Source organism: Camarhynchus parvulus, chromosome 4, assembly GCF_901933205.1.
Source record: "Camarhynchus parvulus chromosome 4, STF_HiC, whole genome shotgun sequence".
Classification (NCBI taxonomy): Eukaryota; Metazoa; Chordata; class Aves; order Passeriformes; family Thraupidae; genus Camarhynchus; species Camarhynchus parvulus.
The window spans coordinates 12,447,213-12,461,500 of record NC_044574.1 but is presented as its reverse complement, the minus strand read 5'-3'; the positions used below and the strand labels follow the sequence as shown (position 1 = coordinate 12,461,500).

Sequence of the window (14,288 nt, the reverse complement as noted above, 5' to 3'; positions counted from 1 at the left end):
AATTCTGAAAAAATAGCTACTTTAAAAACACAAATAAAATTTACATTCAAATCGCCTATACTGTGTTACATAAGATACATGAATAAAATCTTGTGGCAGGAATTATTATCTGGTTGCTCAATTCACTTGAAAGGATTTTCAAAAATGCCCATCAGCATGCAGTATGACAACAGTCAAAATCAACTTATTCTAAGACTGGTGCTATGACTTTGTGAAAGTTTATATGGCCTTTAGTCACAGAGCATTTCTATTCCAAAGGTGCAAACCACTGCAATTTCAGTGCAGTCCTTACCAATGTGTATCAGTACAACACAAAACAAAGTAATGTGTGCATTAATGAAGAGTGTCCCAGCTCTTTTAAGAGTGAGAAAAGCTTCCAGGGTCTCAGGTTCTGACAGCTCACACAGGTACAGACTTCAAGCTTGACACAATACCTGAGATGACCCCGTGAGTATTTTTGTGACATCTGTCTTTGTATGAGAACTCTTCAAGCTAAAGACATTTTTTTAGCTAATGAGCAAAACAACTTATAGTTTCTTCTTTTTTTATGTTAATACTCTGAGAAAGACTGTGCTTTGCAAGGTTAATTTCAAGTCCAAACTTGCATGGGAATTAGAATAATTAGACTCATTTAAGAGAATTCTCCCCTCTGGCAGAGCTGATTAAATTATTTATACATTATCTTTTCATATAATTGTACCTAGAACTGTGTAAATGGGTTTTTTTGTCTAACTTTCAATAAATTCATAATACACATTTTTCAAGTTGGATACACCGACTGCACCTGTGACAACAGAGAATGGCTCATTTTCAAAAAGCTTCAATGAGAAATTAATCCAGAGGGAAACAGAAGCACGCAATTTAAAAGCTTCTGCAATGACAACACACTGATTAAAACTCATCAGCTGAAGAAATAAAATTAGTTGAGACAATAAATCTTGGACTGAATCCTGTTACCCATTTCTACAAGAATAACTTCATTGACTGCAGCCACATTACACTAAAATAGGAGTGCTGCTTAGATGAGGATCAGTTCCATGATGTGACCCGTTTTCTGTAATTTAATATTCTTTGACATAGTTCCCAAATCCCTCTCTGCTAAGGATCTCAGATTCTGGATAACACTTGAAATTACTTTGGTGAAAAAGGAAATCTGGTGGTTGATGCTAACATTCATTTCAGCTCTATTATATGTTCTTTCTCTCTTCCATACCAATGAACTTGAGAAAGGTTGAGATAATGATATTTTAAAGAGCATTCATGATACAAAATAACAACTTGTTTGCTACCGTCCCTATTACATTGGAAAGCAGTTGGCTCTGTGGAGATCTGTGAAAAGACATCTTTGCACCTATTGTAAAATTTTAAGTATCTCCTAGAGTCACATTGCCTAGATTGCTCTACAAACACATGAATTCAGTGAAATCTCAGTTGTGTTCTTTAATGCACTATTAAGGAATTCTGAAATGGTTTTTACGGGCTCAGAATTTCACACTATTCTCTATCATTTGCTACAACTCCAGTCAATTTTCTTTTTCCTTTTTACAATCCACTATACATTTTCAAAAAGCAAGAGTATTCTAATGCCTCAGGCTATGTTTTTCCTTACCTCTGCAGAAATGAAATCACAGGTATGGATGTCTATCTGGGGACAACTGCATTAGAGAAGACAGAGGGCTAGATAAAAAAATCCATTAAAAGAATAACATAATCTCATACCTCAAGTTGTGTATGGACAGGAGTGATAACTAAGAAAATCATGTATTCTGATTACCAAATTAATATTTCTATTAAACAATAAATCTACAGTGCAGTAATTATCCCAAGGCTATAGCAATGCTCAAATCACCTTAAATTAACTTCTTTAAAGGCAACTACAGAAAAAGGAAGAGACTGGTCATTGCCAAGAATGCAAAGGCCTCAGTTGTAATTGGTTTTTCACAGCCAGATTCAACTCTTCCAATTTATTTATTTTGGTGGATGGCTCGATAGGGAATATTTCCACAATGCCATCCCCTGCCCTGATGGCACTGGTATCATACACTCAGGCCATGCACTGTTTGCTTTCACATTTGCAATACACATTTCAGCTGCATGGCCAGGAGGATCTCACTCAGGGATTCAATGCTAAGATACTGCTTAACTAGCTCTGATATAGCTCCTTTGGCTATCAGTCATGCTCTGTCATCCAATTCCCTCTGACTGGCTGACAGTCAAATTCCTAAGACAGGAGTCAATTTAAGGTAATCAGAATAGTTAAAAGCAATTGTTTCTGACAGGGATCACAAAATGTCCTCTGGCAAGAAGCAAAACCAAACTAAGTATTGAAAGACCACTTCTGCAGATTTAGTCATGGTTTTCAGAGCTCCCTAAATCTGAACTTATAGATCCTTAAGAGATCTCCTAAAAGATGCTGAGACTTCTCTGGACTTCTTGGAAACAAATAATCTGCAAGGTGCAGATTACAGTGCCCATTCACACAGCCTTACTGCTTTAATTATTATCTAGTATTTGAATTACACAGCTAGTGATAAAGACTGCAATTTGCATGAGCTCACATATAAACACGCAATTTTTCTTACTCTGAAGAGCTTAAAAGCTTTACTCAATTAAGATATTCTAAATAATGATGGCCACATCAGAAATAATATTTTATCTGAACTGGATGTAGTTTTACCTCAACAGAAGCAGAAGACAATTCAGAGCCTTTTTTAGAGGCTATATCTATATTAGTGCCTACTAGGCAAAGTCATTTAAGTGAGCCCAGAAATGCAGCTCTCTCTTGGTACTTTGCACTGGGGACACACAGAATTTTTCTTACAAATTAGTCTTTTGAGAATTCATGAAAGGCTCCATTTACTGTCGGGATTCTCTGCAGTTCAGAGAAGATGACAACTTAAGTTACACATACTATTTACCTATCACCATCACCTATTTACTAATTTCACCCCTAGACTGACACTAAAAACATTTCTTGTGTGATTTTAATAAAAGAACCCCTACTGCATTTTTCCTAACATGCAGCCAAAACCACACACCAAGGACTTAACCAGAGGGACGTGGACAAGCTCAAGTGGGGCCAAGAGAATCTCATGAGGTTCAACAGTACCAAGTACAAGGTGCTGCTCCTGGGTCAGGGCAAGCCCTGGTACCAACACAGGCTGGGGGATGGAGGGATCAAGAGCAGCCCTGTGAGAAAGGACTTGGGGATGCTGCTGGATGAGAGGCTGGATGCACTCACAGCACAGAAACCAACTGTGTCCTGGACTGCACCCAAAGCAGTGTGGGCAGCAGGCCAAGGGAGGGGATCCTGCCCCTCTACTCCACTCTGGTCAGACTCCACCTGGAGTGCTGTGTCCAGTTCTGGAGGTGATCTGAATTGCTTATGCTTTCTGCTTACTTAAGTAAAAGAATCTTTCCAGAAATAAGGGGCTGTTTTTCATGATTTCAAGAATTCCTTTAAACACCCTTAACACGATTGTATCTATACAGCACTTTGTTGTGGTCCCATCAGCAGCACTTCATGGAGTTTATGTTGGAGTTTGTCCCCATCCTAAGCCTCAGTATATGATCTATGACCTGCTGCCCCTCATATATACCTTTGCTGACACAGAAATAATAAGCATTAGGAATAAAACCTATATAAGAACCACAGCACCTGCTGCTAATCTATTAATTACATCTTAGCAAAAGTTATTACTGAACTACATCAGTGTAAATGATCCTCAAGTTACCAGGTGATTTGGTATCTGTACCGATTTCAAAATAATGTATTTTTAATAATTTCAAAATGATTTATTTTTAATAAGATGAAAAGATCTCAAACCCAAAAGTTAAAAGGCAAGGTCAGTGGAACCTGCCAATTTACAGTGCTTTGAGAATCACTTCACTTTAAAACAACCTGAAATAGATAGTGAATTGTTGCTAAATGGGTAGCAATCAATTTCCCTCTATTACAGTAATTTTTCTCATGAAAAACTTTTCCATTGCTTCAGATAAGGGTAACATAAATGGAAAATTCTTGGGAAAGACAAGGGTCTACAAGGCTTAAGGACTACAAGTCAGATATGAAAATCTTTGGGTTTGCCACTGCCAACTCTTAGTACAAGACTCTTTTACTAGACAGTATTCTGTTCTGAAAAAGTGGAGTCTAGCAAGGGAATCCCATCAACCCAGAATCTAATCAGCTCATTGAAAAAGCTTTTTCCCCCCTCAGTTGTTCACATTGGAGCATTTTAATGAGAAAGGCAAAGCAATCCTTTCTCAAGAGTTAGCATCAGAGAGCTCTCCAAACCATGGGATCAGTGTACATGGCACCTCTGCAATCCTCTAACTTACAGACCTGATTTCAGCTTTGCAGGCATCTTCACGCTCCTTTACCAGAGAGACACAGTGCATGTGAGAGAGGGAGAGACTCTAGGAACTAAAGAACAAAAGAAGAACACAAATTTGAGGAAAAGCTACTCAAACGTTGCTCACAGCAACTCAGCTGGAATATGACTCCACGGTATAACACTCACCTTTTAAATACCTGATAGAGACTGACATACACTTCTTGACACAATAGGAAGGGCTAAGATGGCTTAGACAGAGCTCTCAAAAGAGAAGTAAGGTCTGCCATCTCCTAAACAGTGCAGTGGGTGGGGGTGGCAGCAGTTTCTCACACAGTGCAGACACACTTTTGAGAGCACAGAAGGATGCATCCTTGTGCACACAGCCTGTGCACAGTCATCCTGGCTCAGGCATTTTTACACAAACAGCCTTATCTCACTCAAGGCTATAAACTTCCCCCACAAATAACAAGACAATACTGCAGATCTGCTTCAGTTTAGCTTTCACATACACAGCACTGAGGCAGGGACAGGGATTTTGTAAGGCTGGCTATTTCCCCCAGCCTAGAGCTTTGTATGTGCCCTATACATGCACTACATTCAGATGCACAGTGGGCTGCCACAAACTTGGTCTCCATCAATGTTATTTTGGGTTTTTCTATTTTTTCCTCTTGTTTGCTTCTTAAGTAAATTCATTTTCCCAAGATATGGTGCCTAACAAACTGACTACCCAAGATATGCCTCAAATACCAGAATACATTAGACTGCAAGAAGGCCCTATGGTGATTTGCTAATTAGCTTAACCCTTTTGGGACACAGAAGAAGGAATTTTTTATTAAAACAGGATAACCCTGGACTATATTGATCTGACTGAGAAATGAGTATTTTAGTCAAGATGAGTCTCAAGATGAGCACATGCTGGAAACAGCAATGTTGTTTCCATAGCAATGCCATGACAGCCTCTAGAGTGAAATAGTGCTACCAGGAAATGAAGGGAGTTCAAGTGCTATGAGCTACATAGTTCTGTGAGCAATCCAAATCCATTCTCATAAAGAATATTTAGTGCAGCTAGATAGCCCAAAGATTGCTGCTAATGGCAAGTAAGCCTTATCAGTATGCTCCTGGCAGTCCTTTTTTCTCATTCATTTCACCCAAGATGATTATCTAAAGACTTAAGCTATGGGCAACACTGCTAAACCATTTCAGACCAAACATTAACAAATACAGCAACCCTTACCTTCCTGCTTTTCCAGTGCAGAATATCACCCATAATTAAGGTCACTGAATCACTCTCCGTAACACAACCAAACACATGAAACCTTTTACTGAAGAAAATCCCAGTATGTGCAATTATTTACCAGGCTAACCTTCCCCCTTCCTTTTCTCTCACCTCCTCCTCTCCCTTGCCTCCTCCTGCCCAAACAATACTGAGCAGATCTGTTTGCAAGTGGGAAGCAATGTACAGAAGTCTTGCATACTCCTCATTAAATTTACATAGGCACAGCATAAACTCACTCCGTCTGCTTTTCACCCCAGTTAGTGCTAACACTAATACAAAAGCAAACCAGAAAAGCACTAGTTGTATTTTATCTGCCTAAGGCTTTACCTAAGGTAAACATTCTGGTCAAATTCTGCAAAGCTGATTTAAAATCTTTTCCCAAAGACTACAGAAAGAGAATTACTTTAAGATCTCCATTTTTCTGTATTTTCAAAGAAATAAAAAATTATCAGTGATTTGTAAAACTGCTAAAACGATGGTTATAACCAAACTGTTCTCAAATTAAATTCCACAGGGCAAAGTATTTTACTTGTAAAATACCTAAACACACTGCTGCTGATTCAGTCTTTCTCCAGCATTTCTCATGCAGTTTGTAAAGATGTTCAGACATGAAGTGAATGTCCAGAAACTCTACCACTGTATTTGCTGTTTGTGTCATTGTCACAATCAGCCTCTTGGGTAAACAGATTGTAGGTCATTATATGTAGCAGGGCTGCCTCTGAGGGAAAACTGAAAGACAAATACTCATCCCTGCCAGATCCCTTATTAACAAAATCCACTTCAAACCAAAATGTTTTCTATTTATTGTTTTAAACGTGCATTTCAAGGAATCAAGCCTTGAATGTAAAACAGCAAGATGCTTCATTTCCCATTTGCATTCAGTAAAAAGATGTGAAAGAAGCGTTTTTAAAACAGCCTCAGCCTCCTTCTGCCTATCCCTGTAAATGAGTTACAGAAGGCACCAAGCCCAGCAACATTCATTTATAATTTAAACTGTTTGTATGGCAGAATTTTTCCACCTTAATATGTCTAGTCTTACTTGTAACTGGCACACCCACTGATTTAACCAGAAACTCATCCACTTCCAGGAGATTTTTATATAAGTTGTTTTTCTGTAGGACAGAAATTCAGTTTCAGGGACAGATGTTATCCAGGGAAAAATCACATCCCTGCAATTTTACAAGATGTACAGGGCTCTGTATGGACAAAAAGATCCCTGTCAGGAGACTGATGCAAGTTTAACTTACTCATCCCCTTCTTTCAGTTATCATGGCCTCCCAGTTAATTCCCCAATATGAACAATGTTCTGTAACTATTCCACCTTCTCTTGGAATACCCATGTCAAAATTTCTGTTTATCAAAGAATTAGGTAAAAGTAATCTGACCTGGTTTAGACAACTGAGTACAGACAGGTACAGCTTTTATTGTCTGAAACAGCAGTGGGTACAGGCTCTGTAACTCAGCCTAGTCCCCTGAATTCATACAGGTATCCAGCCACAAAAGCCAACCTGCTGCCACCATGGGCACCTTAGCAGGAACATTTTGACCCTAGAAATGATTATCCCATTACCTTGTGTTATCTCCTGTCACTGCTTGAACTCTCTCATCACAGTCCTCACAGATTTTCATTCAAGTGCAAAAGAAGCAGCAATATCTGTATTCCAATCCAAGACAGAAATCCAAGTATCCCAAAGCCCCTGTCTCAGACACAGGAAAATTTTCCTATCCTAAAACTCAAAAAAAGACTCTTAATTTCCCTCTCATGATCATTCTTAGAACATACTCAGAAAATGAGTGTGTCATTATAAACTTTATCATGTTTTAAGACCTAAATCAATGAATCAATCAGAAACCTACAAAGACATTTTATCAGTACATACTCAACCACAGGAGTGGGATAATGCTTGAAACAAAGTCCACACAGATATTCATTTACTGCTGATATTTCTGTCAGTAAGCTCTTAGCGTGGCAAACAACACTAAAAATTCATGTTGTCCTCATGAACTATGATAACAACTACTTACTTGGTTTTCAAAACTTCTCAGGAACATTTGTCTATAGATTATTAAATAGCTTTAATACAACGAAAGGACTTGCCAAAGGCAAAGCTTTATCTTGCATTAGCATTCTGGAATGTGATCTGGTGATCACACAAAATCATACAGAGGTTACTGTGCTTGATCTGATCTCCTGCTCTGCCTTGGGAGAGGAGGACACACAGAAGAGGAGGACACACAGCAGAGTCACGTGCAAAAGTGTCCAGGACAGAGAGAAATCTGGAGGGTGAAGCTGCTGTGAGGAGGACACTGTCAGAGCCACACTGCTACTCCAAATAGCTGTGCCAGCAAATTATCAAATTAAATCATTATGATCTGTCTTACTAAAGAATGGAAGTACAGTTGCTTGGATATCAAGTCAGAAAAAACTGGGCTTTGAAGTGCCACATATAAATTGTTCCTAAACATACAGTCATATTAAGGAGGGAACCTATTAAGCTTGCTTAATCTACACAGATGAGGGACAGAAAAACAGTATGAGTTTGGGAACAAATTGAGGAGATATTCAGATATACAATCCCCAGGGTAAGGGCACCCGTCACTTGACCCTGCAAAGGTAATTCTTTAATGACATTAAGTGTTGTTTGATTTAAAAATCATTGTTTCCTGTGACATTAGCAAAGTATGGGTTAAATTTCAAAGATGACCTGGCCCACAAAGGAAGAAATACAATCACCAGAGACAGGGAGACCACCCCATCACATTGGTGCCTTCTCTGAGGAAATCTACCCCATCAGGACAACTTCACTTTGACATCTAATAGTCCCTCATATAAACCCACAGAGACATATTCTCCTAGCTCCTTTCTGATACACCCAAAAAGAAATCACCAAAGGAATACAACATTCTGACCTGGTCCCACAACCTATTTCTCTTCTTACCAGTCTATTTATGTTCTGCAAAACACAGAGAATCGCTTTTTTTGGCTACATTCTCTTTTGTCCCCCCTCCAAGCCACCCAGTTTTAGTGCAAGGGGCAGCCTCACAGATGGCCAGAATGACTCCACAATGGAGCTTTCAGGATAACACCAGCACTCAAAACATCAATGCCTGCATTAATCACAGACACAACTCACATAAAGCAGCTGAGCCTCACCCCCAAACTGTGCATCTCGGGCATTAGGGCTGTGGGAAGCAGGATGATGGAGAATGGGGGGCAGGGACAGGATAAGGACTGACCTTGCAGCAAAACAAGGTGCAGCATCTCAGCATGAAATGTCTTCAGGATATCACAGTACAGAGTATTCTAGTCAGGTGGATAGTTACCATTCAGCTGGCATCTATTTATTATTTAAATGTCTTTGACCCACACCATTTTTTTATATATAAAATTCCCTGATTTTTTCAATCTCTTCACTGTCTCTTACAGCATTTTCGTCTTACAAATACTGCAGGGATTCTGGTAGGTAAAGGTATATTTTAAAACCTGCAGAAAAAATATTTTAAAATAGTCCTCTTAAGCCCACTAATAACATGAACACTGAGCAAGGAATCAGAATGAAGGATACTGAAGCTCCTGTCTGTGATGGCTAAATGCCAGAGGTTAATCCTGAGATCATCCGCTGACATGTACGTCTCACAGTCACTGTTGACAGATATTGAGTTGACATGATAGGTGTGACCATTAGCAAAGATTCTCCTGGGAGTGACTTCCACCATCAAATCCATGGGTTTCAATACAGGCACCTGCCAAAAAAAAAAAACAAAACACAAACCAGAAAGTTGAAATACTGTTTTGCTAGGATGATAAGAATTCTAGTATAGAGAAAGCATTCAAAGACTGTGATATTAAAAAACTTCTGACAGCGTACACAAGCTGAACTTCCCCACGGATTAACTGCTGGGCAAGACCTTCCTTGCCAAGGAAGAAGGGAGAGACCAGAGGAAGAGCAATGGAAAGCCTGGGCTGTGGGAAGGCAGGGGCTGTCAGCTGACACAGAAGAGCTCAGTCTCACTGCAGGAGCTACTGCCCCACATCTGCAGGAGGCTCTGGCAAGCAGGGAAGCACTCATATTTTGCTTTTGCTAAAGGCTTTGTTCTTAGTTGTGAATCACTTAACTCTATTTGTTTTGCTACTTGATGTTTCTCTTTCAAAATACTCATTTAGTGAAAAGGTTGTAATCTCAGAGAAACATAATAAATAAAGTCAAATGTCCTGTCGGCTTTGTGTATGTACAGTATGTCATGTTGGCTTTGCAAAACAAAGCCAACATGACATACTGTACATACTCATGTACCCCTGACAAGCCAATATCACAGATCATCACTTGTCAATGTGCCCTCGTTACTTCTCTGTGTGTCACTTCAAAGTCATGCTTCAATAAGTGGACACTCAATTTTTCCCCTATCAATAAAGCATTAAACACTGTAAAGCTGTGGTCCATGACTGGGATTATTCCATGTTTTTGAACATGCATCAGAAACAATCATACATGAACCCACAAGGTAGTCTAAAAGAGGAACACAGAGTTTGAAACATTTGAGTTTCACTTTCTACTAAAGGAACAAAACAAAACTCAACCTTTGAATTACAGAAACACAGATGTCAAGTTGGAAGGGACCCACAAGAATCACAGAGTTCAATTCTCTGAACAGTACCATCCCCAAGAACCACACCACGTTCCTGAGAGCAGAGTCCAAATGTTTCTTGAACTCTGTCAGGCTGGTGCTGTGATCACATCCTGGGGAGCTGTTCCAGTGCCCAACCACTCTCTGGGTGAAGAACCTTTTTCTAATACCCAACCTAAACTTCTCCTGACACAACTTAGGCCATTCCCTGGGGTCCTGTCACAGTCACTCCAGAGAAGAGCTCAGGGCCTGCCCCATCTCTTCCCCTCAAGGGAGTGCTGAGTTCTCAGAGAATTCTCAGACTATAAGCAATCTGGAATAGGTTTGTTTCCCCAATCATACAAAATAGATAAATATTCCATTAATGTAGTCATATTTACATTTTGGAAGCTTTTTTTTCCCCAACAGACTTGTTGGGTTGTTTTGTTTTCAATAATAAAGATATACCAGTGTTTACACAACATAGCCTTCCAGCTCTAACCTTTAGCCACTTCCTTTGCCAAAACACCTGGAGTGAATTCAGCCAAAAAAGTCTGAGAGCAAAAATCTACATTAACATGTGGATGATGGGTCTCCTCTCCAAGAAACAAGTGACAGGAGAAAAGGAACTTGCTTTAAGCTGCACTGGGAAGGTTACTATATTATAATTGGATTATATTGGTTATTATATTATAATTGGGTAATAGGAAAGATTTGTTCACTGAAATTTTTGTCAAGCACTGGAAAGGGCTGCCTAGGGAAGTGGTTGAGTCAGCATACCTGGAGGTATTTAAAGGATGTGTAGAAGTGGCACCTGGGGACATGGTTTATTGAGTATGGCAGTGCTGGGTTCATGGTTGGACTTGATCTCAACAGGCTTTTCCAAACTGAATAATTCTATCATCACATATGCTTATATGAGTTCCATGATTGCATCTTTTCAGCAATGCAGAATCTCAGGTGTACCAGAGCACAGACTACTGCAAATCCCACTCTTAAAATAATTATCTTATAAAACAAAAAAAAGATGAAACTGAAATTTGGTGTACCGTCTTTAACTCAGTTGCCCTGAATGTGACAAATTAACAGTTCAAAATTAACTACAAATAAAATGCTTCCAGCACAAGAGGTTAAAGAACCTTTCATGAAAGCACATTAAGTCACAATGAGAGAATTTTATCACGAAAAATAAAACCAACATGAACTCTCAAAAATACTTATTTTGGTCAGTATATCTTAAAGGATTTGTGACTTGCAAATATATGGCAGATTCAATACAGTTAGCAGTCAGCTAAAGCTTTAGTTAGATTTATCATATAAATACTTAGCATTAGGTACATATTTAAATCTTTTACTGACTTAGCACTACCTTTTTCATACAGAAACAACTGAATTTTTGACATGGACAGAAGCATACCTGCAGTGATGTTACTGTAGAAAGATCTTTAAGCTTTCCTTCTTCATCTTTTAAGTTGTACCCCTCCGGTCTCTTATCTCTTTCAGTAATTTTCCACAATTTGATTGTTTTATCTTTAAAAGAAAAGACAAGCAATTGTCAGCATAGGAATTCTGAGTGCAGTTACTCACCTTTCACAATATATTCCTTAAAGAAGATTTTACACCTTGGTTTAGACAAGTCCTGTGCTGAAATAGTCTGGGTCACTTCATTCTGCACATCTGGAAAATGTTGCCCACAGACAAAGTTCTCACAAAGCACATGCCAGATCTTCACTCTGGGTCAGGGGTTCCTGGCACCTGACAGACTGTGAGGAGCATGTAGAACACGTGCTGCTCATGAATCCAACCTGGCAGTTTGCACAAGGAACAAACCCAAACTACTCAATGCTCACTGCTGAAGCTCAGTTTATCAATGTGACTTGGCAAGGAAATAATCTCTATATTAAAACCAGTTTGGCATTAATGCCAGTTTGTTAGGTTACTTATAAACGGCACAAGAACAGCAGGGAGTACACAGCCAGACCAATGAGCCCTTCCTGGCCCACTGTGGGAATGGGCAGTGGTGCATTGGTGTAACTTCAGGAGCTCCTGCAAATGAAAGGCTGTGTAAAAAACGAGGCATTTCTCCCTCCTATTGGAGAGCAGCTGAGAAATAACTGAGGAAAAATTTTAAAAAACCAACCAAACTAAGAGAAATATGTTGTGATGGCAAGAGAGAGAAGTAAGGAGAAAAATGTACTATTCCTAATAGAATATTAGACTCTTCCTTTCTCATGATGGGTGAAGCACATGATGAGACAGTAATGATGTCTCTCAATTAGCAAAGAGCCTCTGAGACCAACAAACATGTTTTATACATTTCAAATTGCATTTGTCTTTGGGTTTTTTTGTACAAGCTGAAGCTCCAGATTTCCTAATGCTGATTGTCCACTCCCACTGTGGTTGTGCTCCTAACCTGCCAACCCTAAAGCTTCCCAGACTCAAAAATCAATGCCAACTCTTCTGCAAAAAATCTGTCCCTGAGATTCTAATGGTTGTTTCACTCATTTGCTTGTGCAGCAGCCAAAGTCTTTACAAAGCTCCTGCCCTTCAGCTGCCAGCACAGATTTATTAACCTCATTCCTGCATAGTTTCTGATTTTATCCCACTTTTCTTCCCTTCCTCAAGTACATAGCAGAGCATAATAATTTCCCCAGTGTGGCTGATCCAAATACTACTTCTAAATGCCTGTACAAACCACTTTAAAGACAGGATATATGAAAAACATGAATTGATTTACATTTCTGTAGCAACTTTTAACTTTGAACTTTCTTTGTTTCAAAATCAATCCCTCCATTACTCATTTTTTGCTATTATGTATCTCTTAATGATATTGATATGCTAATATGCAAGCAAAAAAAAATCACAATACAATTACAGTCAATCTACAGAACAAGAAGTTAGTTCAACCTGCAACTAAAAAGCTCCTTCTAAATATTCAATAAATTTCATTTGTATTGTATATCATGTTAATTAATTATTAAAAATATGCATAGGTCATGTCATGCCCTTGGGTATTTTATTGCATGTAAATAGTGCATTCCTGTTATCTAGTAAAAAATTATAAATACAGCAATTGTAAAATGAATTATAAGAAAAACAAAAACAATTTTTCATTGTTAGATTTGATTGCTATTAATAAATCTACCTCCTTCCCAATTGAAAACTGTTTTATTAGCAGGTAAGGTTATCATGTATTGGTTTTCTTCTCCTTTATCCACCTCTGGATTTTAAATACTCCTTAGAAGTTTTAAGTATGCTTATATTTTGCAGAATATAGAAAAAACAGAAACATCTCTGTAAGGTTAAGCATTCAGTCTCAAGGGTGTTGTGAAGTTAAAATTAATTAATGTCTGGTAAGCAGTCTGAAATCCTCAGATGAAATAATCTGTGTAAATTCTGATCCACCTCATGTAGCTCACACTGAAAGTGGCCCAAATATATTCTGATATAGAAGATACCAAGGAATCATAATAAGTTGTTACTATTATACTACAAAATCAGCTCACTTTACAGTGAAAACTACAAATTTGCTAACTGCAAGCACTGTAAATCCACAGTGGGATTTGAAAGCCTTGGTGATTTCCTTCTGTCTCCATTAATTAAGATGCCACAATCAAAGCTTAGCTGATAACATGAACTGGAAAGGAACCAAGACTGACTCTGAGAGAGGTGACCTGTGCAGAAACTTCACACAAAAGTGCTCCTCAGAATGAGAGAAACAGATTTGGGCAGGTGCAGACCTGCCAAGTCTCATTTACTGAGGGTCAGATTTAGACTGACTCTCCCCTCATGCTCCTCAACAGCAGGATGCTCCTTCCAGCACATTCAATGGGCACTGTCTACCTGAGCACATGGAAAGGATGCTGCTTCACAATTCTCATTTTTCTGTAAAAACCATGCATTAGATCCTAAATTACCAGAGAGCAAAATATCAAAAATTGCACTAAAATAGCAGGCTTGGAATTTAGTAAACAAAAAACAGCACTCAAGATATTTCTACAATCTGTCCAATATGAGTATGTGTGACAGGTAGTGCCTTCAAGTTAGGAAACATATTATTATCCCTTTTTATA

The 14,288-nt window shown here is 38.7% G+C and overlaps 1 protein-coding gene across 5 annotated transcripts in view; it reads right to left on the bottom strand.

Annotated features, from left to right (window-relative positions):
• The window catches only part of PPP2R2C (protein phosphatase 2 regulatory subunit Bgamma), a 186,423-nt gene that overhangs the window by 36,330 nt on the left and 135,805 nt on the right, over positions 1 to 14,288 (bottom strand). For all 5 annotated transcript variants that reach the window (XM_030946950.1, XM_030946953.1, XM_030946951.1 and 2 more), the window contains 2 exons: positions 11,633 to 11,745; positions 9,177 to 9,354 (listed from right to left, as the gene is read on the bottom strand). In XM_030946950.1, the coding sequence (XP_030802810.1) occupies positions 9,177 to 9,354; positions 11,633 to 11,745 (291 nt within the window). The remainder of the gene's footprint in view (positions 1 to 9,176; positions 9,355 to 11,632; positions 11,746 to 14,288) is intronic.